General features: G+C 42.1%; 1 protein-coding gene and 1 long non-coding RNA gene across 2 annotated transcripts in view; one reads left to right on the top strand and one right to left on the bottom strand.

The window, feature by feature from the left end:
- Nucleotides 1–4,824, bottom strand: part of GC (GC vitamin D binding protein) — a 74,225-nt gene extending 69,401 nt beyond the window's left edge. Inside the window, exons 1-2 of the mRNA XM_056551853.1 lie at nt 4,690–4,824; nt 2,872–3,012 (exon numbers count right to left, since the gene is read on the bottom strand). Coding sequence (XP_056407828.1) covers nt 2,872–2,947 — 76 coding nt within the window. The 5' untranslated portion in view covers nt 2,948–3,012; nt 4,690–4,824. The remainder of the gene's footprint in view (nt 1–2,871; nt 3,013–4,689) is intronic.
- On the top strand, nt 4,649–24,075 carry LOC130362917 (uncharacterized). Its single transcript, XR_008891629.1, has 3 exons — nt 4,649–4,746; nt 23,776–23,902; nt 24,001–24,075. It is a non-coding gene; the product is annotated as an uncharacterized LOC130362917 (long non-coding RNA).
- Nucleotides 24,076–25,730: the final 1,655 nt, after the last annotated feature.

Below are 25,730 nucleotides of genomic sequence, written 5' to 3'. Positions count from 1 at the left end.
TGCATCACTTGCAGCATGCAGCCTATCAGCAGCCATCCACCCCTGTGATGTCACAGTCCTCTCTAATCGGTTGCCATCTTGCGGCCACTTACATCAGCGTTCTATTGCAGAGAGAGAGGGACAGAGAGCAGTGTGTGTTGCACGTAAAAGCATTTTTACAGTAGTGATTCACTTCAAACCAAAATCCAGCCTAGCAGCACTGATAGGGAAGGGAAAGATATTGAGAAAGTGCAATTGTGGGTGTATTACAGCAGCGATTCACCTCACACCCAAATCCAGCATAGAAGCACTGATAGGGATGGGAGAGATATTGAGAGAGAAACTGCAATTTTGGGAGTAGTACACAGCGATTGTGTGCTTCAGCACTGGTGTGTATAACAACTGAAAAGCTAATAGTAGCCAGCTAGTTAGGATGAGCAGAGCACTAAAAGCCACAATCACCTGCTATTAGTGTCTAATACTGGTTAAGAAGCAGAGCGTATTGTCCTCTATTAAGTGTAACCTGTGCATACATAGGTGGTGTACCATTTTGTTCCTGTTAAAATCTTAAGGGCCTAGTTACTGTGAAAGGCCAGCCAAAAGTACACATGTGCTGCAGTTCTAGACATATACTGTTTTAAGCGTAGTGGAGCGCATCGTCCTCCCCTCATAAGTGCATACCACGTATGTACATCTAAGTGGTGTACCATTTTGTTCCTGTTAAAGTCTTAAGGTCCTAGTTACTGTGAAAGGCCATGCAAAAGTAAACACCTGCTGGTGTTGTAAACAAATACTGTTTTAAGTGTACAGAAGTGCATTGTACTCCCTTCATAAGTGCATACCACGTACGTACATCTAAATGGTGTACCATGTTGTTCCTGTTAAAGTCTTAAGGTCCTAGTTACTGTGAAAGGCCAGCCAAAAGTACACACATGCTGGCGTTGTAGACAAATACTGTTTTAAGCATAGTGGAATGCATTGTACTCCCCTCATAAGTGCATACCACATACCTAAATCTAAATGGTGTGCTATTTTGTTCCTATTAAAGTCCTAAGGGCCTAGTTACAATGAAAGGCCAGCCAAAAGTACACACCTGCTGGTGATGTAGACAAATACTGTTTTAAGCATAGAGGAATGTATTGTCCTGCCCTATTATATGCACTAAGTATATCAGGCAGAGAAGTGCCAGGATGTGCACAGAAGAGTGGCAGAGGCCTAAATTCATCAGGCGCAGGCAGAGGTCACAGCAGACAAGGGCGAGTGGCAGCAGGAGTCACAGCGAGAGGCCTGAGCTCCCAGTATCAGCTAGCGGTCATGTCTCGACCAGCAACCCATTTGCCATCAACGATTGGTTAACACGGTCGTCCACTTCATCACAAGTGACATCTGACACCAACAGTCAGTGGGCTCCTCAGACACAACCCTCAGTTGGCATGGCCCGGGAGCAGTCCCTGTCCTCCCAATGCCTCTGTCCTATTTTGTTCCCTCCCCTAATAAAAACGTAAAGTGTCCCATTTTCCCTATTTCACCCCCAAAAAGTGTAAATATTTTATAAACATATTTGGTATCTCCATGAGCGTAAATATCCGAACTTTTAAAATAAAATGTTAATGATACCTTACGGTGAACAGCGTGAACGTAAAAATAAAAGAAAGTTCAAAATAGCTGCTTTTTTTATAACATTTTATTCCAAAACATTTTTATAAAAGCAAATGTAAGCAAATATGGTATCAATAAAAATTACAGATCATGGCGCAACAAATGAGCCCTCATACCACCGCTTATATGGAGAAATGAAAAAGTTATAGGTCTTCAAAATAGGGGGATTTTAAACGTACTAATTTGGTTAAAAAGTTAGCGATTTTTTTTAAGTGCAACAATAATAGAAAAGTATATTATGATGGGTATCATTTTAATTGTATTGACCCAACGAATAAAGAACACATGTAATTTTTACTTTAAATTGTAAGGCGTGAAAATGAAACCTTCCAAAATTTTCTAAATTGTGGGTTTCTTTTTAATTTCCCCACACAAATAGTATTTTTTTGGTTGCGCCATACATTTTATGGTAAAACAAGTGATGGCATTACAACGGACAACTGGTTGCACAAAAAACAAGCCCTCATACTTGTCTGTGGATGAAAATGTAACAGAGTTAGGATTTTTTGAAGGCGAGGAGGAAAAACGAAAGCATAAAAATAAGGCCCAAATGGGCTGAGTCCTTAAGGTGTTAATGCTACTACGTAAAAAAACATATTCAAAAACGTAGTGCTACATGATGGCCTTCATATTCATTCATGTTTTCAGCTTGATGTTGCTCAAAGGGGAGGACTATTTTTTTTCTTTTTTGTACTTTCATGCTTTTTAGATATGTTTGTAAATTTTTAGCTATTTTTCTATATCTGTGAATCAGTATTACTTGACCCAAGACCCAGGGGTGTAGCTAGAAACCCGGGGGCCCCGGTGTGAAAAATTACCTTGGGACCCCCTACCACCTGACGACCCGCTTCCCCAATCCCGGACGACCCCTTACTTGGCTGCACAAAGATATCAGTGACTACAGGACTGATGGCACACAGTCAGGAGTATACACAATTATATAGGTGACTAACAGGAAGGGCCAAGACAGACAAAACAGACATTTAAGAATAAACAGCCCATTTTTCTGGTGGGGGTCCAACTGCTGGGACCCCCACCAATCACCCAATCACCTTGGTTCCAGTCGCTCTCCAGATGTTGTAAAGTTATAACCCCCATCATGTCTGGAGAGACTCAGGCATTATGGGAATTGTAGTTTTGCAACAGATGGAGAGCCACAAATTAGGGTACATCATCACCCATCATCACTGCGAAACTTACAAGTGACTCCAGCTGATGGTAGAGGTCACTTGCCTGAGTGATGTATTCTCTGCTGTCTTTTCTTTTCTTCTTCATCTGGTCCAGACGTCAGGACTTCTTCCAGCTCCATCTGCTCTGCAGAGTCTGACACCCGGACATCATTAACTCCTCACTTTGTCAGTAGATCCTCCTCCTCTGTATGAATACAATAATCATTTTTATTCTGTTAAATACTGTACCCCCTGAATATAATACTGCCGCACACTGTATCCCCTGAATATAAAACTACCATCCACTGTAACTCCTGCATATAATACTGCCACCCACTGTACCCCCTGAATATAATACTGCCTCCTACTGTACCCCCTGAATATAATATTGCCACCTACTGTACCCCCTGAATATAATACTTCCACACACTGCATCCCCTTAATATAAAACTACCATCCACTGTACCTCCTCCGTATAATACTGCAACCCACTGTACCCCCTGAATATAATACTGCCACACACTGTATCCCCTGAATATAAAACTACCATCCACTGTACCTCCTGCATATAATACTGCCACCCACTGTACCCCCTGAATATAATACTGCCTCCTACTGTACCCGCTGAATATAATTTTGCCACCTACTGTACCCCCTGAATATAATACTTCCACACACTGCATCCCCTGAATATAAAACTACCATCCACTGTACCTCCTGCATATAATACTGCCACCCACTGTACCCCCTGAATATAATACTGCCACCTACTGTACCCCCTGAATATAATACTGCCTCCTACTGTACCCCCTGAATATAAAACTGCCTCCTACTGTACCCCCTGAATATAATATTGCCACCTACTGTGCCTCCTACATATAATACTGCCACCCACTGTACCCCCTGAATATAATACTGCCTCCTACTGTACCCCCTGAATATAAAATTACCATCCACTGTACCTCTTGCATATAATACTGCCACCCACTGTACCCCCTGAATATAATACTGCCACTTACTGTCCCCCCTGAATGTAATGCTGCAAACTACTGTACCCCCTGAATATAATACTCCCTCCTGCAGTACCCCTAAATATAATACTGCCACCCACTGTACCCCCTGAATATAATATTGCCCCCTACTCTATCCCCTGAATATAATACTGCCACATACAGTACATACACACACATCATTTATACATACAGTATATACACACATCATACATAAACACGCAGCCTCTGCCCCCCACACACATGCATAATACATACACACACATCATACATATACATCATGCATACACATATCATACATACACCTGCCACCTCCAGATTCCCCCGCATAATACATCTCCACACATCATACTTACATACATCTTGTTTACACACATCTATCATTCATACATACACATCATTCATACATCATACATACAGTACATATACACATCATTCATACATCATACATACAGTTCATACACACATCATTCATACATCATTCATACAGTACATACACACATCATTCATACATCATACATACAGTTCATACACACATCATTCATACATACAGTACATACACACACATAATTCATTCATCATACAAACAGTACATACACACCATACATACACATGCCGCCTCCGAACCCCAAATTCTATGATTACCTCATGAACAAGCAAATATTTTTGGGATGGCTGAACGTGTGCAGCCAACAAATACTCCTCCCCCCCCACCCGGACCACAAATTCAATAACCCTCTCCACCCCAAACCCCACCCCCGCTCCTCCGGAACACAAATTCAATTCCACCTCAACGCCCATCAACCCCCCCCCACTCCTGCACCTCCGGACCACAAATTCACCCCTTCGCCACCTCTCCACTGCCTCCTCACCTGCAGCCGCCATGAAGATCAGCCCTGAGGCCAGCTAGTGATTGCATCCCGGCGGAGGTAGTGCTGCGCTGCCGGCGAGGGAGCCCACAGTGTGTGCCTGCATGTGCTGGGGGGTTTCAGGCAAGCGTACACGGGGGGGGGGGGGGTTCAGGCTAGCACTGGGGGGTGGGGTCCCAGGCTAGCACAGGGGGGTGGGGTTTCAGGCTAGCTCCGGGACTGGTGCTGGTAGCCACAAGCCTCCCCTTCCAGCCCGTGCTATGGGTCTTGATCACAATGGCGACCTTTGCGACCTCTGTAGCTACGCCACTGCCAAGACCCATATCATAGGATAAACCTTTTGAAAATGTTCAAGAATGTAAAAGTAAAAAGTATCTCACAAACCTCTGACTGTACTGGTTGCACACCCGTAAGGCCAGTACTATGTCGACTCTCTATCTATCTAATATCTATATAATTTGCAAAGAACCTGTTTGAAGTGCATTATAGCCGAGCCATGACTATCCTTTCTTTTTTTTTTTTTTTTTTTTGCTCAACATACCAGCTGTAATGTCTCTGTAATAATACGGGGCATAATGTCATATAATAGGAAATAATAAAAATACTTTATAGCACACATATATACCAGACAGAGTTAAAGGCATTTTCTAGCCTTTTACTTTTTGTAAATTATATGGTGCTAGGGCAGGTGGAAAATAGGAATAAAGCATGCTTACCTAGCTGGTCCCATGCAGCTTTGATTTGCCTCAATCCAGTGCCTCAGAGAATCTGAAAGGTTGGAATCTCTTGCAGACACACAGAGCATGCGTCATCATATTTATTTATGGAGCATGCATAGGCAATCTGCACAGGTCCACTTTGGAGTGTGATGTCAGCAGAGAGGGACATTGTGGCCCTGGGGTATAGTGGACCCTGGGCTATGCCTCTCTTACACTCGAGGACTGATCAGTACTGTATTATTGCATTTAAACATCCTCTATAGGACCCAATTTGCCCACCAGAAACCAATGATGCCACAATTTTCCCTATAGATGCATTATCAGCCTTAATCATGGCATCCATAGGGTTAATGTTTAGGGTCTATGTTTATAAGCAGACATCAGCATGATCGCTGATGTTCACCATTAGCAATGCGTCCCATGCTGCTGATAGCATCTGGAACTCACCCACTATGAAGCGAGCACAGCTTCTGCCCTCGCTTCATAGCCTGGTCAAACTGTTAAGTGCTGTGCGTAAGGTGCCTAGCTGCAGCTCCAAACATTTATAACCACAAAACAAAAAAAAGTACGACGCTATAAACCCTATGGATAACCCTAATAAAACTTTACTTTTAATGTGTACCTAAAATGAGACGTACATGGTTAAAATTATTAATATTACCACGGTAGTCACAATAAAATGTTTTTACCAGTATGCACAAATGCAGAGTGACATATACTCTGCTCCGCCACAGATGTACCATGCTGGAAATTGCAGTAAGATTAACCACAGGCTGCAGTCCTGGGGTTCACATGTGTATAGGCAACAAAGAACTTTAATACACTAACAGACACAGCCCCCCTGACATGTTTTACTCTGACCGAGCTTCTTCAGAGGTCTAGGCTAATGGCTGCTAAAAATGAGGGTCTTTGATATCCTCTGTTGTTAATGACAAATAGGGGTGATGATATCACTATCAAATGAAAGCCCAGCATGTATAATGTTTAGAAGCTCATCCAATTAAATTTTACCATATAGGGATGACATCCAGAGAGGGAGCAGCCAAACCACAACTTTGTTTACCTCCCAAGCTTAGCAATCATAGCGGGAAAGACAAGGAGGCCTGTGCGCATGTCCCGGAACTAAGAGTCCTGTCCGTACCGACTATGTGCGCATGCGCTTTCACCTCCCGCTCCTCTGTGCATGACACTAGACTTAGCAGTCACCGCGGAGCAACCAGGGAGCCAGCATGTGTGTGCCAACACTTAGCCGGAGAGGAGGAATAATTAATGTCAATAACTGGATATAGATGGATGAGTATTAAAATAGACTGATATTAAGATTATAAATCCCCCACAAACAAAGGGAGCCAACTTAGCGAGAGGGGAAAAAACACATTGGGGGGGATTTATCAAGTGATATAGACTGGTTTTTCCCGTCTAAATTTTTCTGATAGAAAGTCGCAGTCTATATTATCGCAACTTTTTTGCGACTTTTTAAATAGAGTTTTTTTTTAGATGTCTGAAGCTTCCTTGTCTATAGTAGATTAAAAAAATGCAGTGGTCCGTAATTTATCAAGGCCACTTTTCCGTGAAAAGTCGCATTGTGTGAGAGTACGCCAAAATCCTAGACCATGATGAAGCAGGCGGAAATGTAATCTAAACCTTACCTCCCTTGTTTTCCCACTTTTAAATCTAATAATGCTGCTGCCAAATTGGGCCATCCACCACTAATTCATAGTTTAAAAATGTAGATTTGTGAGCCATAATTATTTTTTTCTTTGTTACACCACTTAATTTACACTCAAAATCATATCCTAGACCTTTTGCTTTAACTCTTTTCTGTTACAGCGTTCATACCTGTCCTCCTCCCGCCCCCCTTTTCTGACCTGCGTCCATGAGCTTAATGTGGGTCAGAGCGGGTCTGTCCTGTTGGCTATCTGCCACTGGGACCCATCTCTAATGCCGGACATCACCGATCACGGGGATGCCCGGCATTAACCCCTCAGACACGGCGGTAATCGTTGATTGCTGCGTCTAAAGTCAAAACCAAAGTATCCCGGTAGCTCAGTCGTGCTGTTCAGGACTTCCGCTTTGAAATCACGGCATCCCAAACAGCTGATTGCACGGTGAGGGGCCCTACCTGCCTCATCTCCGTTCCCTTGTAGATGCAGAAATGGCGGCGACTTCTGAGGCGAAAGCTCTAAACTAGAGGTGGGAAGTCCGTGCGCAAGATTTATCAAGTGCTATGTGTCTGTCTGTTCATAAATTAGTCGCACAATAGACCAGATATACGCACTTTGTAATTTTGCGGAAATGATGCAGAAAATAGACAGGCTTTATAAATCCCCCCCAAATGATATCCAATAGAATGAGTATTGTGTAAACCGTAACCCAAACTCTACATATTGTATTGTCATATAAATATTATTCTTTTCACAGTAAAAATGACCACACTAAATATACATCATTATCTAGTATAGAGTAAAGTTAATACCGTATTTATCAGCGTATATCATGCAGTTTTAAAACTTAAATGTAAGACAAAAACCTTACCTGCGGTAAATGTTCTGGTCACTGATTTAAAGTGGCCGCAGTGCCGGCTGCTTGTTAAAGATCAGCAGCCCAGTCGTGACCTCTTTAAAACAGTGACCAGCGCCGGCTGCTTTGGACAAACACTGCTTTCTCCCTTCTGCATTTTATTTAATCTTTTATATTCCCTTACGTGGCCGGGCTCCGGCAGGCTCAGGTCAGGCAGGTCTTGGGGGCTGTGACTGTGCGGCCAGTAAAGAATCATGAGTGACTTCCCTGCCGGCTTCTCTGCGCGGCATCCAGGATGTCACTTTTTATTCCCTGCAGCCGCCGCTGGTGACTCGTCTAAAGTGGCCATGGCCGGGCTGCTGAACTTTAACAAGCAGCAGGCGCTGCGGCCACACTGACCTTCTGCGGCTGCAGGGAGTGACAAGTGGCGTCCCTGACGCAGTGCAGAGGAACCAGCAAGGACTTCACTCTTGATTCTTTACTGGCCGCACAGTTCACAAGACCCAGGGGGTGGATATTGAGCAGGGTGGGAGAATGATAAGCAAGGAGGGGAATAATCAGCAGGGGGGGGGGATTATGAGCAAGGGGGGGGTTTGATAATGAGCAGGGGGGATAATGAGCAGAGGGGGGATAATGAGCAGGGGGGAATGATGAGGCAATGGGAATCACAGGGGACAGAAGGTGCATGGGATCAGAGGAGGGGTGATATGCCCCAGGGGCTGATAAAAGGAGAGGGACGATGTGGCACTGGGAGGGACCAAACTGAGGAGCAGAGTTGGGGGGATGATGAGGTATTTAGTTTTTTCCCCTCAAATTTCCCTGTGAAAATGAGGGTGTGTGTTATACGCCAGTGCGTGTTATACGCCGATAATATTGATCAAGAGAGCTCAAATATTTATTACGAATAACAGTAAATCTTTATACATAAAGGGGATAATTGTAAAATTCTCACTCAAGGGACCAGGCATATACCATTCGGATCACATATATCACAGGAAAGCGGAGAATGGAAATCCCTCATTAAGGCCACGAGGGTTCAGATTACTCCTATAGATCCATCTGGCCTCCTCTTTCAGTAGATTATCCAGACTTCCCTTCAGAGGTCCCAGCTTCGGTTGACTGATACCACAAAATCTGATCGCATCCAAATTATCATCTCGGAAAAAATTCACATGACATGACAAACGGGTATCCTCATTTCTGCGGATGGCACTAAGATGTTGAGAGAGTCGGCACATCTGAATTCTTGTACCCTCTTTCCTACATAAAGCTTCCCACAGATACATGTGGTTATATATGCTATATCTTTTCTTTTGCAGTTAGAAAACTGCCTGATGTCAAAAAATTCTTCCATTGACAAACTCCCTCGTGCTAGGCAGATACTTACAGATGGTACAATTACTGCACGCATGCAGCACGCATTAAAAAGTGTTTTTAATTGCAAAATGGCTATGTACCAACAAATCTCTTAGATTAGAGTTTCTTTGGAAAGTGATACTGGGCCTCTCTCCCACCACCTTTTTCAAATCAGGATCCAGTATCAACCTCCCCCCCCCCTCCCCTCCCCCCTCAGTGCTTCTTGAGAATTCTGGTCACTTGAATTGAGTATGCATCATAATTTCCAATAGATCTAATAATACTGGCAGATTCCCACTGAATATCGGAACACCATTGGATTAGTGAGAGAAAGGTAATGAATGGTACTGAACATGAACGTAATGTGCTTGGCTGGCAGTCAGGAGAAGGAGTGTTGTGTATGATGCTTGATTATGAGGTGGCAACCCCTGATGGGGTAATTTAGCTTGGGAGGAAAACAAAGTTGTGGATTGGCTGCCCCTCTCTGGATGTCATCCCTATAAGGTGAAATTGGATTGGATGAGCCTCTAAACATTATACATGCTGGGCGTTAGTGATATCACCACCCCTATGTGTCATCATCAACAGAGGATATATAAGACCAAACAACCACCATTTTAGCAAGCATTAGCCTAGACCTCTGAAGAAGCTCGGTAAGAGTGAAACATGTTAGGGGGACTGTGTCTGTCAGTGTTTTAAAGTTCTTTGTTGCCACAGCCTATACACATATGAACCCCAGGACTGTCAGTCTGTGATTATTCACAATACAGTTTTTATTTCCAGTGTGGTACATCTGTGGCAGACAGACTGTGTGTCACTCTCACTCTGCATATGTGCATACTGGCAAGAACATTATCATTGTGACTACTGGGGCAATATTAGAAATTTTAACCATGTACGTCTCATTTTAGGTACACAATAACAGTTTTATTAGGGTTATCCATAGGGTTTATAGTGTCGTGAGAGGCACTTTTGTTTTTGTGTAATTATAAAGTACCGTATCTTGGATTTGGTCTGTACATTTATGGCACATGTCCTTAGGGGGTTTCAATAATGTGTGCACTGACAATAGCTTTTCTATATACTTTTATAGATTAACCCCTTAATGACCACAGACGTAAATGTACGTCCTGGTTTGGCGGGACTTCTCGCACCAGGACGTACATTTACGTCGTGTGTATGACCGTTCCGATGCTCGTATCATACACGGCAGGTTCCGGCTACTAACAGCAGCTGGAGACCCGCCTGTAATGGCCGACATCCGCGATCGCACAGATGTCCGCCATTAACCCCTCAAATGCCGTGATCAATACAGATCACGGCATCTGCGGCAGTGCGGTACTTTCAATGGATGATCGGATCGCCCGCAGCGCTGCCGCGGCGATCCGATCATCCAGCATGGCAGCCGGAGGTCCCCTCACCTGACTCCGGCCGTCTCCCGGGGTCTTCTGCTCTGGTCGGAGATCGAGCAGACCAGAGCAGAAGATTACCGATAATACTGATCAGTGCTGTGTCCTATACAGTATTAGCAATCAAAGGATTGCTATAGATAGTCCCCTATGGGGACATAAAAAGTGTAAAAAAAAAGTTGAAAAAATGTCAAAATAAAAAGTAAAAAAATGTTAAAAATCCCCTCCCCCAATAAAAATGAAAATTGTCCGTTTTTCCCATTTTACCCCCAAAAAGCGTATAACTTTTTAAAGAAACATATTTGGTATTGCCGCGTGCATAAATGTCCGAACTATCAAAATATAATATTAACTATCCCTTACGGTGAATGTCGTAAATGTAAAAAATAAAATAAGTCCAAAAATGCAGCTTTATTGTCACATTTTATTTAAAAATTTTTTTATAAAAAATGATCTCAAAGTTTTATAAATGCAAATAAGGTATCGATAAAAAGTACAGAGGATGGCGCAATAAATGAGCCCTCATACCGCCCTATATACAGAAAAATGAAAAAGTTATACGTGGTCAAAATAGGGCGATTTTAGATTACTGATTTTGTACAAAAAGCTTTAGATTTTTTTTAGGCGGTACAAAAATAATATCAGAATTATTTTGTTTACGAAAAAATGTCAACTTAATAACTATGTATAAATATATTAAATAAGTAGTGGTAATGATAGATCAAATAGGTAAAAAGTGGTTGTATAAAAAATAGATTATCTATGCCCATCTTGGCAAAACACAGGGACCTTGTGCGTGCCTGGTGTAATTTGATAAATCAGATGTATTCCAATTGATTCATAGATATAATTTAAAAATAAATAGCAACATTGCAGATAAATAATAAGCAATAAATAATAAAAATATATAAAATAAAGTAAACATGCAATCTGAACTCTGAGAGTAGCAAATAAAAAGTGTCTAAATAGCGCAGGGCTTAAATCCTGCAAAGACAAAAAGACTTGTGAACTTCCAGGCTACTGAAAAGGGAAACTTTGTGGGTCCCGAAAAGCATTTAGCGCACCCAGACTATACCTGACTAACCTACTGGCCATCGCATATATCTCCATGAGATGGATGGAATGGAATGAGATCCATTACAAGATTTCCGATTCTGATTAAACAGCTGTACAGACTTCCTAATTTCTGACCTGCGCGCATACCCCATGAGGGAACGGAAGCCACAGTAGTCCATTCCTGCTACCTCCAAGCATCCCAGCCGGACAAACACTAATCCATCAGTCAGCCTGCAGGAAGAACCTCCCAGCAGTGACCACCCAAAGTGCGAAGGTTGAGGAGGAACATTGGTGACATTGGCACCGCATGCTCCAAGAAGACCATTCTCATTGAAGGACTTATATCACCTATGAAGGAATGGTGCATAACACCTAACCCTAAAGATTTAACTTGTAATACCTTAAGATTTTTTTTCTATTCAAGTATTTTATATTTGCTACTATTGTTTATTATTTCTCTGCAATATTGCTATTTGCTTTCTTATAATGTCTGTGAGTTTATTGGCATTTATCTTTTATTTAATCGCACCTGGCATACACAAGGACCCTGTGTTTTGCCCAGATTTGCATAGATAATTTACTTTTATAAAACCACTTTTTACCTATTTGAGCTATCATTGCCACTCTAATACTGGTACTCATTTCTGGTGCATGTAGTTATAATTTTTTTTAGGTAGTATAATAAAATAAAACCTATATAAATTAGTTATCCTTAAAACTGTATGGACCTACAGAATAAATATAAGATGTCAATTTTACCGAAAAGTGCACTGCGTAGAAATGGAAGCTGCTAAAAATTACAAAATGGCAGATTTTTGGTCAATTTTGTCCCACAAATATTTTTGTTTTGTTTTGCCATAGATTTTGTGGTGAAATGACTGATGCCATTGCAAAGTAAAATTGGTAGCACATAAAAAAAGCCCTCATATAGGTGGAAAACTAAAAGCGTTAGGAATTTTAGAAGGTGAGGAGGAAAAATCAAAAGTACAAAAATGGAAAAACCCTGAAGGGGTTAAAGAGTTTTAAAGGGACCTGAATGTTTTTTTTTTTTTTTTTTTTTGTGTGTTACGGGTTACTAGATTTCTGGGAATGAGTTGGTGCTCTATGGATTTATTCTGCTTGTAATGTTTCCAGAAAATTATATTTTTCCCCTAATATGGAGATAATTGACTTATGCCTCATGAGAGTTTTTGCCCTTCTCTGGATCAACACCACAATATGTGATGTACTGATTAGTTTATGCCTTTTATAGCCTTACAAACACAGTATATTATTACATTATATATGGAATTATTTTTAAACCAGTTATAAAGGAGCAATACAAATATAGCAATTAACACAAACGTGGCATAAAAATGAAGTTTTAATGGAAACACAGTGGTTTATGCTGTTTTTCTCTGATTAGTATTTATACTGCACACAGAGGAAATGAGTTCTGCCTGTGTCACCTCAAATACTAATGGTCGTTTTAATTCTCATGATCTACAATAGGGCACTTGAATGAGTTCTGACGTCTCTGAGGAACTACTTTATTATTTTCATTATACATTGTGCAGTAAACAAGTCGCTTAATGATCACAAGGCAGCAGCTGGAAAAGCAGCTATAAAAATAATTTTAAATGGAACATTTATGGGTGTTGAGTCAGTTAGGGTGCTTTCATATGTGTCATTTTACTGCAGTGTTTTTATGCAGCTAAAACTAAAAGTGGATTAAAAAAGATAAAAATAATATTTTATGTACAATTTGCTTTCCTTTACAATTCACTTTGGTTTTAAAAACGACATAAATACCCGAGCACCCGTTGCAGCTGTCAGGCCTGCCATTTAACCCTGTCAGTGCGACTGTTACATCTACAGTGCTGGTGGGGGGAGAAGCCTCTCCCTGACACCCATCCAATACCCAGCAATGTGATCGCAGGGTCCTCATGATTGCCATGGCAACCGGCGGTCGAATGGCGGCCTCCAAGTCTGTCAGCTACGATAGCCTGTGATAGCCTGTACTATTGTATAACAGAGCGATCCAAGAAGGTCGCAGATTTAAGTCCACAAAAAAAAGTGTCATAATAAAATGGCTTTAAATGTAAATAAAAATAATAAAAACTGATCAATAGGTCATATGTACCCCATAATAGTAAAAGAAAAAACTATTGCTCAACATGCTAAAAATAAGCCCTCACACAACTTCAGTCAAAAAATAAAAAAGCTATGGCTGTCGGAGTATTGTAACAAAAAAAAAATTTTGTTTTTTTTAAAGCGATTTTGTTGTGCAAAGGAAGAAAAGCATTAAAAAAAACATATCAACTGGGTAGCACCATAACCATAGCGACTTGTAGAATAAACATAATGTTATTTTAACTGCACGGTGAACGCATTGAAAAAAAATTTTTTAATTGAAAAGTCATACTGTAAGTACCCCATAATAGTATCAATAAAATCTGTAGCTTGTTCCACAAAAAGCAAGACTTAACATACAGCTCTGTCAAACGAATATGGTGCTCGATAAACACGCTAATAAAGCGATGGCCCCAAAATCCATGTAATGCTCTTTTATTTCTGAGGCCTGTGTGCGAATCAAGCAGCACACTAGGGCCACACATGAGATATTTCTAAAAACTGCAGATTCTATATAGTACATATTAAGTTGATTTTTCTCTGTTAATACCTGCTTTGTTGCAGGGAAAAATATAATTAAAATTCAAAAAAAGAAGTTGAAATGGTTTAATTTCACCTCCACTTTTCCTTAAATCCTGTGAACTACGGTACATGCGATTTTTAAAATGGGTTAATATGATGGTGTTTCTAGCATCCAGGACTCTCAAATCCACTTCAGAAATGAACTGGTCTCTTTAAAAAATCGATTTAGGAGATTTTCATGAACATTTTTGAATTTTCTACAAAACTTCTAAGCCCCTTGACGTCATGTGGCTAGATCTTTCTTACAAGCAGAGAATGTAAACTTTTAGAAAAATGCTAAATTTTTTCACAACTGATAGCTCAAAGTATTGACCAAAATTTACCACTTGCATAAAGTACAATAACCCAGATTTATCAAACTATGTGAGAGAAAAGTGGAGTGATTTTCCAACGGCAACCAATCACAGCTCAGCTTTCACTTTACCAGAGCTCTTTAGCTTACCTGTGATTGACTGCTGTGGGAAAATCACTCCAGTTTTTTTTCTCACAAAGCTTGATAAATCTGGGCCAATGTTGCTTGAAAAGGCAATCTCAGAATCACTTGGATAAGTTAAATCATCCCAAAGTTATTAGCACTTAAAGTGAGACAGTTAAAATGTAAAAAATGGACCTTGGTCCTCAAGGCCAAAATAGGCTGCGGCACTTAGGGTTTATCCAGTGGGAGTTTTTCTTTTTTTTTCTCTTTTAACTATATCCATATTGTTATATATATATATATATATATATATATATATATATATATATATATATATGAAAAATATACCTTTACTCACCTTTAAAGTTCAAACATTTCCTGTAGTTCTTGACTAGGTTTGCATACACTTCAGCAGGGATTTTGGCCCACTCCTCCATACAGACCTTCTCCAGATCCTTCACGTTTCGGGGCTGTTGCTGGGCAATACGGATTTTCAGCTCCCTCCAAAGATTTTCTATTGGGTTAAGGTCTGGAGATTGGCTAGGCCACTCCAGGACCTTGAGATGCTTCCTACAGAGCCACTCCTTAGTTTCCCTGGCTGTGTGCTTCGGGTCATTGTCATGTTGGAAGACCCAGCCACGATCCATCTTTAATGCTCTCACTGAAGGAAGGAGGTTGTTGGCCAAGATTTAGCGATACATGGCCCCATCCATCCTTCCCTCAATATGGTGCAGTCATCCTCTCCTCTTTGCAGAAAAGCAGCCCCAAATGAAGGTGGTTGGGATAGTGTTCTTGGAGTTGTACTCATCCTTCTTCTTCCTCCAAACATGGCGAGTGGCGTGTAGACCAAAAAGCTCTATTTTTGTCTCATCAGACCAAATTACCTTCTCTTAATCCATGATGGCATAGTGTTTAACTAAAGGTTTTCTTGGAGACTGTGGTCCCAGCTCTCTTCAGGTCATTGATCAGGTCCTGCCGTTTAGTTCTGGGCTGATCCCTCTCTTTTGAGCGGGGCAGTGGGTACCATTGAGCGGCACAGTGCGTGATCTCTCTCCTGGCTTTGGGCACCACTGTGCCTTGTAGAACATCCGGACACGGCAAGAAGGTCTTCTTGATGGCTGTTGTGGTTACTACAGTTCCCTCATCAGGGTGTAGTGAGTAACCCCCCAGGGGACTTGTTATGTGATAAGACCTGTGTGCCTTTAATGTTACCCTAGGCTTATTAATAAGTGTTGCCACCACCTATACCATGTTTACTAATGTGGTCTTGCTATGACATTTAATGGCTACTAGGAGAGAGTTGTTTTGATAATTGATGCGGACAGAATATAAGATATGGTCCGTGACTATCTTCACTGATCCTTGTTTATATCCTGGACAATATGTCCTTTTATCTATGGACCCTGATTTCTTTTTGTGCTTAATTGTGTTAACAGTATCTTTAAGCTGTTATACCCACGACCAATCTCCTAAGGACTCTGCCGTCACAGGCAGAAGAAACGCGTAGGGAGGTCTGTAGGGCTTAATAGGGGATACCAGGGACAAGTTCCAGTGTGGGGCCGCACTTGCCAAGAAGGGCTTTCTAAGGATGGCTTGTAGGTTTATTAAGTTACCTTTGCCCACTGCTATCCTGCATGTATTGGTCCCACTGGCCTGCCCAGTCCATTTAATATTTATACTGTGTTTCACTATCACCTTGCTCTTATGGTTTACATTGGTCACCACTGAGGTGTGAATTATCATTTTCTGTATATATTTGGGTCCACAAATAATATTTTTTTTTAAATCTGTTTGATTGAGTGTGACAGGTGTCTATTTTACAGGTAACAAGTTCGAATAGGTGCAGTTAATGAGTGGAGAACAGGAGGGCTTCTTAACCCCTTTTTGTGCCACCAATTATAATTTGCAATGACATCAGTCATTTCACCATAAAATTTACGGCAAAACCAGCAAAAAAATATTTGTGGGGCAAAATAAAAAAATAATAAAAAAAACATTTTGTAACTTTTGGGGGCTTCCTATTCTACGCAGTGCACTTTTCAGTATAAATTAACACCGTATCTTTATTCTGTACGTCCATACAGTTACAGGATACCTAATTTATACAAGTTTTATTTTATTTTGCTACTTTAACCCCTTAAGGACTGGGGTTTTTTCCGTTTTTGCATTTTCGTTTTTTGCTCCTTGCCTTTAAAAAATCATAACTCTTTCAATTTTGCACCTAAAAATCCATATGGTTGTTTATTTTTTGCGCCACCAATTGTACTTTGTAATGACGTCTGTCATTTTGCCCAAAAATCTATGGTGAAACAGAAAAAAAAATCATTGTGCGACAAAATTGAAAAAAAAACTGCCGTTTTGTAACTTTTGGGGGCTTCCGTTTCTACGTAGTACATTTTACGGTAAAAATGACACATTATCTTTATTCTGTAGGTCCCTCTGATTAAAATGATACCCTACTTATATAGTTTTGATTTTGTCGTACTTCTGGAAAAAATCATAACTACATGCAGGAAAATTTATACGTTTAAAATTGTCATCTTCTGACCCCTATAACTTTTTTATTTTTCCGTGTATGGGGCGGTATGAGGGCTCATTTTTTGCGCCGTGATCTGAAGTTTTTAACGGTACCATTTTTGCATTGATAGGACTTATTGATTATTCATTTTTAAATGATATAAAAAGTGACCAAAAATGCACTATTTCGGAATTTTGAATTTTTTTGCGCGTACGCCATTGACCGAGCGGTTTAATTAACGCTATTTTTTTTTAATTCGGACATTTACGCATGCGGTGATACCATATATGTTTATTTTTATTTTTATTTACACTGTGTTTTTTTATTTACACTTTGTTTTTTTTACACTGTGTTTTATGGGAAAAGGGGAGTGATTCAAACTTTTAATAGAGGAGGGGTTAAATGATTTTTATTCACTTTTTTTTTGCAGTGTTATAGCTCCCATAGGGACCTATAACACTGCACACACTGATCTTTCACATTGATCACTGGTTTCTCATAGGAAACCAGTGATCGATGATTCTGCCGCTTGACTGTTCATGCCTGGATCTCAGGCACTGAGCAGTCATTCGGCGATCGGACAGCGAGGAGGCAGGTAGCTGTCCTGCAAGCTGTTCGGGATGCCGCGATTTCGCCGCGGCTATCCTGAACAGCCCACTGAGCTAACCGGCAGTTTTTACTTTCACTTTTAGCCGCGTGGCTCAGCTCTGAGCGCGCGGCTAAAGGGTTAATAGCGCGCGGCGCCACGATCGGCACCGCGCGCTATTAGCGGCGGGTCCCAGCTTCACTAAGACGCCGGGCCTGCCGTGATATGACGCGGGGTTACCGTGTAGCCCCACGTTATATCACCGGAGCAGGACCAAGGACGTACCGGTACGTCCTTGGTCCTTAAGGGGTTAAAAAAATTATAACTACATGCACCAAAATTAGTATGTTTATAATTGTCATCTTCTGACCACTGTAACTTTTCTATTTAACCACTAGCTGAGTAACCGGCGTTGCCTGTTTTTTCCTTTCTTATCCTTGTTGGGGAGTAAAATCAACAAAGGAGGAAGCTTTTGACTTCATATCCCGTCCTCATATAATGTTGTCATATCGCAACCCCATATCCCGTCCTCATATCTCTACCTCATATCCTGTCCTCATATCCCGACCTCATATCCTGTCCTCATATCCCTTCATCATATCTCGACCTCATATCCTGACCTTCTATCCCATCCTCATATCTTGACCTCATATCCCGCCCTCCTATCCTGTCCTCATATCCCTACCTCCTATCTTGACCTCATATCCCGTCCTTATAACCTGACATCCTATCCCATCCTCCTATCTTGACCTCATATCCTGTCCTCATATCCCGACCTCTTATCTTGACCTCCTATCCCGACCTCATATCCCGTCCTCATATCCTGACCTCCTATCCCATCCTCATATCCCATCCTCATATCTCGACCTCCTATTCCATCCTCCTATCCCGTCTTCATATTCCGTCCTCATATCTCAACCTCATATCCTGTCCTCATATCCCGACCTCCTATCTAAACCTGATTTCCCATCCTCCTATCTTGACCTCATATCCCAACCTCATATGCCGACCTCACATCCCGTCTTCATATCCCGACCTCATATCCCGACCTCATATCCCGACCTCATATCCCGACCTCATATCCCGTCCTTATATCCCATCCTCATATCCTGTCCTCATATCCTGACCTCCTATCTCGACCTCATATCCCGTCATCTTATCCCATCATCCTATCTCGACCTCATATCCTGTCCTCATATCCAGTCCTCATATCCCGATCTCCTATCTCGACCTCTTATCCCGACCTCCTATCATGACCTCATATCCAGTCCCCATGTTCTGACCTCATATCCCATCCTTCTATCTCGACCTCATATCCCGTCCTCATATCCCGTCTTCCTATCTCGACCTCATATCCTGTCCTCATATCCTGACCTCCTATCCCGACCTCCTATCCCGTCCTCCTATGCCATCCTCATATCCCGTCCTCATATCCCAACCTCATATCCCGTCCTCACATCCCGTCTTCCTATCTTGACCTCATATCCTGTCCTTATATCCTGACCTCCTATCCCGTCCTCATATCCTATCTTCATATCTCGACTTCCTATCCCATCCTCATATTCCGTCCTCATATATCAACCTTATATGCTGGCCTCATATCCCATCCTCATATCCCGTCCTCACATCCCGTCTTCATACCCGACCTCATATCCCGTCCTCATATCCTGACCTCATATCCCCTCCTCATGTCCCATTCTCACATCCTGTCCTCAGGTGGGACTGATTTGTGATGAAGATATTATAAGCTGAAAATAGAAGGGGACGTGGCTTTGTGGGACTGGGCGTGATTTGAAAGCCAGACCGATGCACAAAAAGGGTAGATAATAAAAGGGGTGGCGTTTAAACAGTGGGCCTGTCTTTGTGAGATGGGGTGTGGCTTGCAAGCCGGCTTGACACATTCACCATAAGATGCAGAGTGGAACTTGTGGAGTAAGGTACTGGAAGTTCCATATACTTGCATGAGACTTGAAGCAAAAAAAATGTTTCATATAAGGGTGTATGTAAGGGTTAATTTAACCTTATCTTTTTATTTGACATATAAGTAATATGTGTACCAGGAATTATTGAAATATCTCCAGCCATACAGAAGTTATGTGGGAACATGCATTTCCCATTGATTTGCATGGGACGCATTTAAACAAATACCCCGACCCCACAAATGGGGGTAGTTAAGGGTTAAATTAATGATCCTATATTTTAACCCCTTAAGGATGCAGCTCATTTTCACCTTCAGGACGGAGCAATTTTTTGCAATTCTGACCACTGTCACTTTAAGCATTGATAACTCTAGGAGGCTTTTACCGATTATTCTGATTCTGAGATAGTTTTTTCGTGACATTTCTACTTAATTTTAGCGGTAAATTTTCATCGTTACTTGCATCCTTTCTTGGTGAAAAATCCCTAAATTTCATGAAAATTTAGAAAATTTAGCATTTTTCTAACTTTGAAACTCTCTGCTTGTAAGGAAAATTGATATTCCAAATACATTTTCTATTAATTCACAAATACAATATGTCCACCTTATGTTGGCATCATAAAATGTACATATTTTTACTTTTTGAATAAATTTGAGGGCTTTAAAGTATAGCAGCAATTTTCAAAATTTTCATGAAAATTGCAAAATCGGAAGGGACAGATGTCACAGAACTACAACTCCCAGCATGCCTGGGCAGTCTAGGCATGCTGAGAGTTGTAGTTTTGCAACATCTGGAGGGCTACCATTTGGGAACCACTGTAATAGTAGTCTCCAAACTGTGACCCTCCAGATGTTGCATGCTGGGAGTTGCAGTTTTGCAACATCTGGAGGGTCACAGTTTGGGCATGCTGGGAGTTGCAGTTTGGCTTCCACTAGGAAGGCAGCAGTAAAGATCGCTTCACTGCCACCTCCCTTCATGCTCCACGCCGTCACCTCCCTACCTGCGCCGCTGGTCCCCACGGCATCTTCTCCACAGGTACCGGCCGCCATCTTCTCCCCCCGTTCTGCCCGACATCCAGGGGTGGGCAGAGCGTGTGGTTTCTATGGCAACCCCCTCGTCTTCAACTGCCAATGGTCAGAACTCAGTGCTGACTAATGGCAGGGGATAGGAGGAGGTTGCAGCACTGCAACCTCGCTCCTATCTGTCAGGATGATCGGGGCTGTCACTGACAGCTCTGATCATCCCTATTTTCCGGGCGATCGGGTCATTTTCCGGGCGATCGGGTTTTCCGGACGCCCTGCATTCTGAACAGGTTAAGTGGACATCTAAGTAACATGTGACCTTATTATCATGTGGCCTTATTATCTAAATATCTCCAGCTGTTTGGAAGTTATGCAGTAACATATATTTCCCATAAACTTGTATGGGACTTTAAACAAAAAAACCACTTCTGGCAAATGGGGGTGAGTAAGGGTTAAATTACCCATCCTATGTTTGTTGTTAGTAACATGTGTGCCAAGTTTCATGTTAATATCTTTAGCCGTTTGGACGTGATGCTGGAACATACACACACATACACATACATAGACACATTGGGGGGAATTTATCATTGCATATAGAGCTGTATTTCCTGCGCAAATATACACCACCTCGGAGGACACATACCAAAGTCTCTATTTTCACACAGTAAGGACTGTTACTCCCATCATGGACAGACTCTGCCCATGATGGGAGTTGTAGTCCAGGGGCTGAGGTGCAGATCGCAGCAGGTCATTATCCAGAAACCCGCTGCAATCCGCATTTATTAACTGTAAAAGCCGGCGGTACATGTGGCTACACTGCGCTGCCACCGGCTCCTGTATACACTGTCATGATTCATAAACCCTGCCGCCGGGAGAGGGGAGCTCTGATTGGTGAAAAGCTATTAACCAATCAGAGCTCCTGTCTCCTGATGGTGATTATGAAATATAAGAACGGTATATAGGAGTCGGCGTGCAGCGCAGTGTAGCCGCATGTACCACTGGCTTGTATAGTTAATAAATGCGGATCGCAGCAGGTCTCTGGAGAATGATCTTCTGCGATCTGCCCCTCTGCCCTTGGACTACTACTCCCATCATGGGACAGAGTCCGCCCCATGATGGGAGTAGTTGTAGTACCACGGTGCTGCTGAGGGATGGCACTTGCACATCCCCCGGCTGCGGGACATTTAGAACTACTACTCCCATCATGGACAGCCTCTGCCCATGATGGGAGTTGTAGTCCAGGGGCTGAGGTGCAGATCACACTGGGTCATTCTCCAGAGACCGGCTGCGGTCTACATTTATTAACTGTAAAAGTCGGCGGTACATGCGGCTACACTGTGCTGCCGCCGGCTTCTATATACACTGTCATGTAATTCATAATCCCCGCCATCGCCGGGAGAGGGGAGCTCTGATTGGTCAATAGCTATCCACCAATCAGAGCTCCCGTCTCCCGGCGGGGATTATGAATTATGACAGTGTATACAGGAGTCGGTGGCAGCGCTATGTAGACGCATGTGCCACCGGCTTTTTAATTTAAATGCGGATCGCAGCAGATCATTCTGGAGATCTGCTGCGATCCGCATTGCATAATGCCGTTGGCGGCGGATTGCGCAGGTCCGTCGTGCATTCCACCGTTTATAAACGGCATTCAGTTAACTTGGCGATGCACGGCATTGCACGGGTTAACTGGCAGAAGTCCAGCAGGGGACAACTTCTGCAACACCCCCCGGACCATCAGTCGATGGTCCTGGTCAGCGATCACTGTGATTGGTCCCTGTGGACAAATCACAGTGAATGAGCTGACTGGGGGGTAAAGTTCATATCTCCTGCTCTGCCCGCTGCTAGAAGTCCAGGCAGAGCAGGGGAAGATGACGCCAAGAGCCGCAGCGGGGATCGCGGCATTTACCAAGCACCGGCGTGACAGTGGGGACCGGCGGCAGGCTCTCAACAGCTGGTGGCATACGGGTTGGCGGTTGCGGTGGCGGGTAAGTGGAGGAGACGGTGGCAACTGCATCAGAGGCAGCAGTGGAGCTCTTCACTGCTGCTTCTGGTAGTTTCAAAACTACAACTCCCAGCATGCCCAGACAGCCTTTGGATGTCTGGGCATTCTGGGAGTTGTAGTTTTGTAACATCTGGAGGGCCGCAGTTTGGAGACCACAGTGCAGTGGTCTCCAATCTGTGCTCTTCCAAATGTTGCAAAACTACAACTCCCAATATGCCCAGACAGTCCAGTGATGCTGGGAGTTGTAGTTCTGTAACATATGGCCCTTCAGATGTTGCCAAACTACAATTCCCAGCATGCCTTGGCAGTCTGGGCATGCTGAGAGTTGTAGTTTTGCAACATCTGGAGGGCTACAGTTTGGACGCCACTACCCAGTGGTCTCCAAACTGTTCTCCTCCAGTTGTTGCAAAACTACAACTCTCAGCATGCCCTTCGGCTGCCTGGGCATGCTGGTAGTTGTAGTTTTGCAACAACTGGAGGCACACTGGTTGGGAAACATTGCCTGCTTCCTAACTCAGTTTTTCCCTACCTGTGTGTCTCCAGCTGCTGCAAAACTATAACTCCCAGCATGCACTGACAAACCGTACATGCTGGGAGTTGTACTTTTGCAACAGCTGGAAGCGCACAGGTTGGGAAACACTGAGTTAAGTAACAAACTCTCATTGTTTTGCAACCAGTGTGCCTCAAGCTGTTGCTTAACTACAGCCCCCCATGATGGGAGTTTTCGTTTAGCAACAAGTTGAGGTTCCCTGTTTAGGAACATGCTGCATTATGTGCGCTCTTCCCAGGGGAGAGCACAAAAAATGTACTAACCCATATTTCATTTGGGTTAGGGTTTCATTTCAAATTGTTTTTCTTTTCTTCTCATTTCAGATACGTGAATGCGGAGGACTACGTCAGATTCGGTGGACTGCGACGATGACCAGCATTTTTTATTTATTTCAAGAACAGGTTAAAGAAAAAGTAACAGGCCTGTGGGAGTCAGAATTCTTACTGGTTGGTAGGTGACCAAAAAGTCTTGCAATAAAATGCAAACTAATAATTTAAATCATACAATATGATTTTCTGGATTTTTGTTTTAAATCCCATCTCTTATAGGTCAGAGCACACAGCACAGCAGATCAGCTCCAGAGAAAAAGAATAGATACAGGAATAAAGCTGAAAAGCTGAAAAATATGCAGGTTATACAAAGCATTGCGGCTACACCACTTGTATTACATGTCTGTAATACTTAAAAAAAAAAAAAAATAATAATAATATATATATATATATATATATATATATATATATATATATATATATATATATATAAGGATTTAATTAGTTTATGGCAACTGCATTGATTTCAATAATTTGTACTAATCACTATATAGGTTTTAATAATAATATTTTGATTTGCCTGACCAGGAAGATTTTTATATTATCAAGCAAAGTATTTCCTCTATAAGAAATGCTGAGTTTTAAATAATGTGACTCTTACTCTATAAGGCCTCATTCACATCTGCCGAACAGTCCGTTCCGCCTGGTGTCTGTCTTTTTTCGGCGGACCAAAAAATACTGCTGCGTGAACAGAACTCCATTGCAGATTTGAACTTAGCCTAATATGCAAAATTTTTAGTATAATTATTAATGAACATCGACAAAATATTATATCCTCTGCAAGCTCAACCTATTAAATTTTGTGAAAAACAGGGAATGGAAATAAGAATGGTAAGTCCCAGGATGACAGCAGTGTATCATGCAGTGTTATTTTCTCTTTTATAGCACACAGCAAATAACGGGAAGACTTTAAATCAAGGTTGAGCATTGCAATAAAATGCGTAGGATCTTAAAGCGCAGAGCCTCAACATTCCTGAACATTACATTTCTGAGAAATACAAATCAATCATAAAAGCTTTATATCATTGTATATTTACAAGGATTGGGGGGGCTCAGCCAATATGTAAATTGGGGTGCTATTACAATGCAATATATAAAAGCAAAAGCACCATAAACAATGAACACCCAGATATGCCAAAAATATTCCAAAGTTTATTATGGCAGCTCAGACAAAAAGAGACATAACATCTAAAACACTAAAAAAGACTCACAGAGGAGTCTAACTACAACTTGAGAGGACCAATCTTGATCACTCTCTAAGTACCTCGTACAATGATGACAATAATAGATAGCTGTACCTCCTATAGACATCACTCTAAAGTAAAGTATACTACAGCGTGATAACACCAATATTACATAAAGTGCAAGAAGGACAATGAACACAATAAAGTAAATAAATATATTGAAGCAGTATTGAGGATAAAGCAGTAGGATAAACAATATATATATATATATATATATATATATATATATATATACACACATACATATACATAGATATAGTAAAAAATACCAATCCAAATTTGGGAGTAAAACAGCAAGAAATGACAAAAATACAGGTTCGGAGTCCCACGTATTCCATTGCAATCCAAACTCCTCAGGGGTGCTTTTGTTAAGCCCTCACTGGGGGCCTACAACTACCTTTGGGGACACTGAGGGCCTGCAAGTACCTATGGGGGCACTATGGGCATACACCTACCTATGGGGGCACGGGGGCCTACAACTACTTATGGGGGCACTATGGGCATACAACTACCTATTGGGGCACTGGGGGCCTACAACTACTTATGGGCATACTGGTAGCCTACAGCTACTTAGGGGGCACTAAGAGCCTACAGCTCCTTATGGGGCACTGGGGACCTACAGTTACTTATGGCACTGGGAGCCTACAGCTTTTTATGGAGGCACAGATGGGTCTTCAGATATATATAAGGCTAATATGGGGCCTA

Source organism: Hyla sarda, chromosome 1 (genome assembly GCF_029499605.1).
Source record: "Hyla sarda isolate aHylSar1 chromosome 1, aHylSar1.hap1, whole genome shotgun sequence".
Lineage (NCBI taxonomy): Eukaryota > Metazoa > Chordata > Amphibia > Anura > Hylidae > Hyla > Hyla sarda.
Note: the sequence above shows the minus strand (reverse complement) of the source record. Positions and strands in the feature narration are given on the sequence as shown.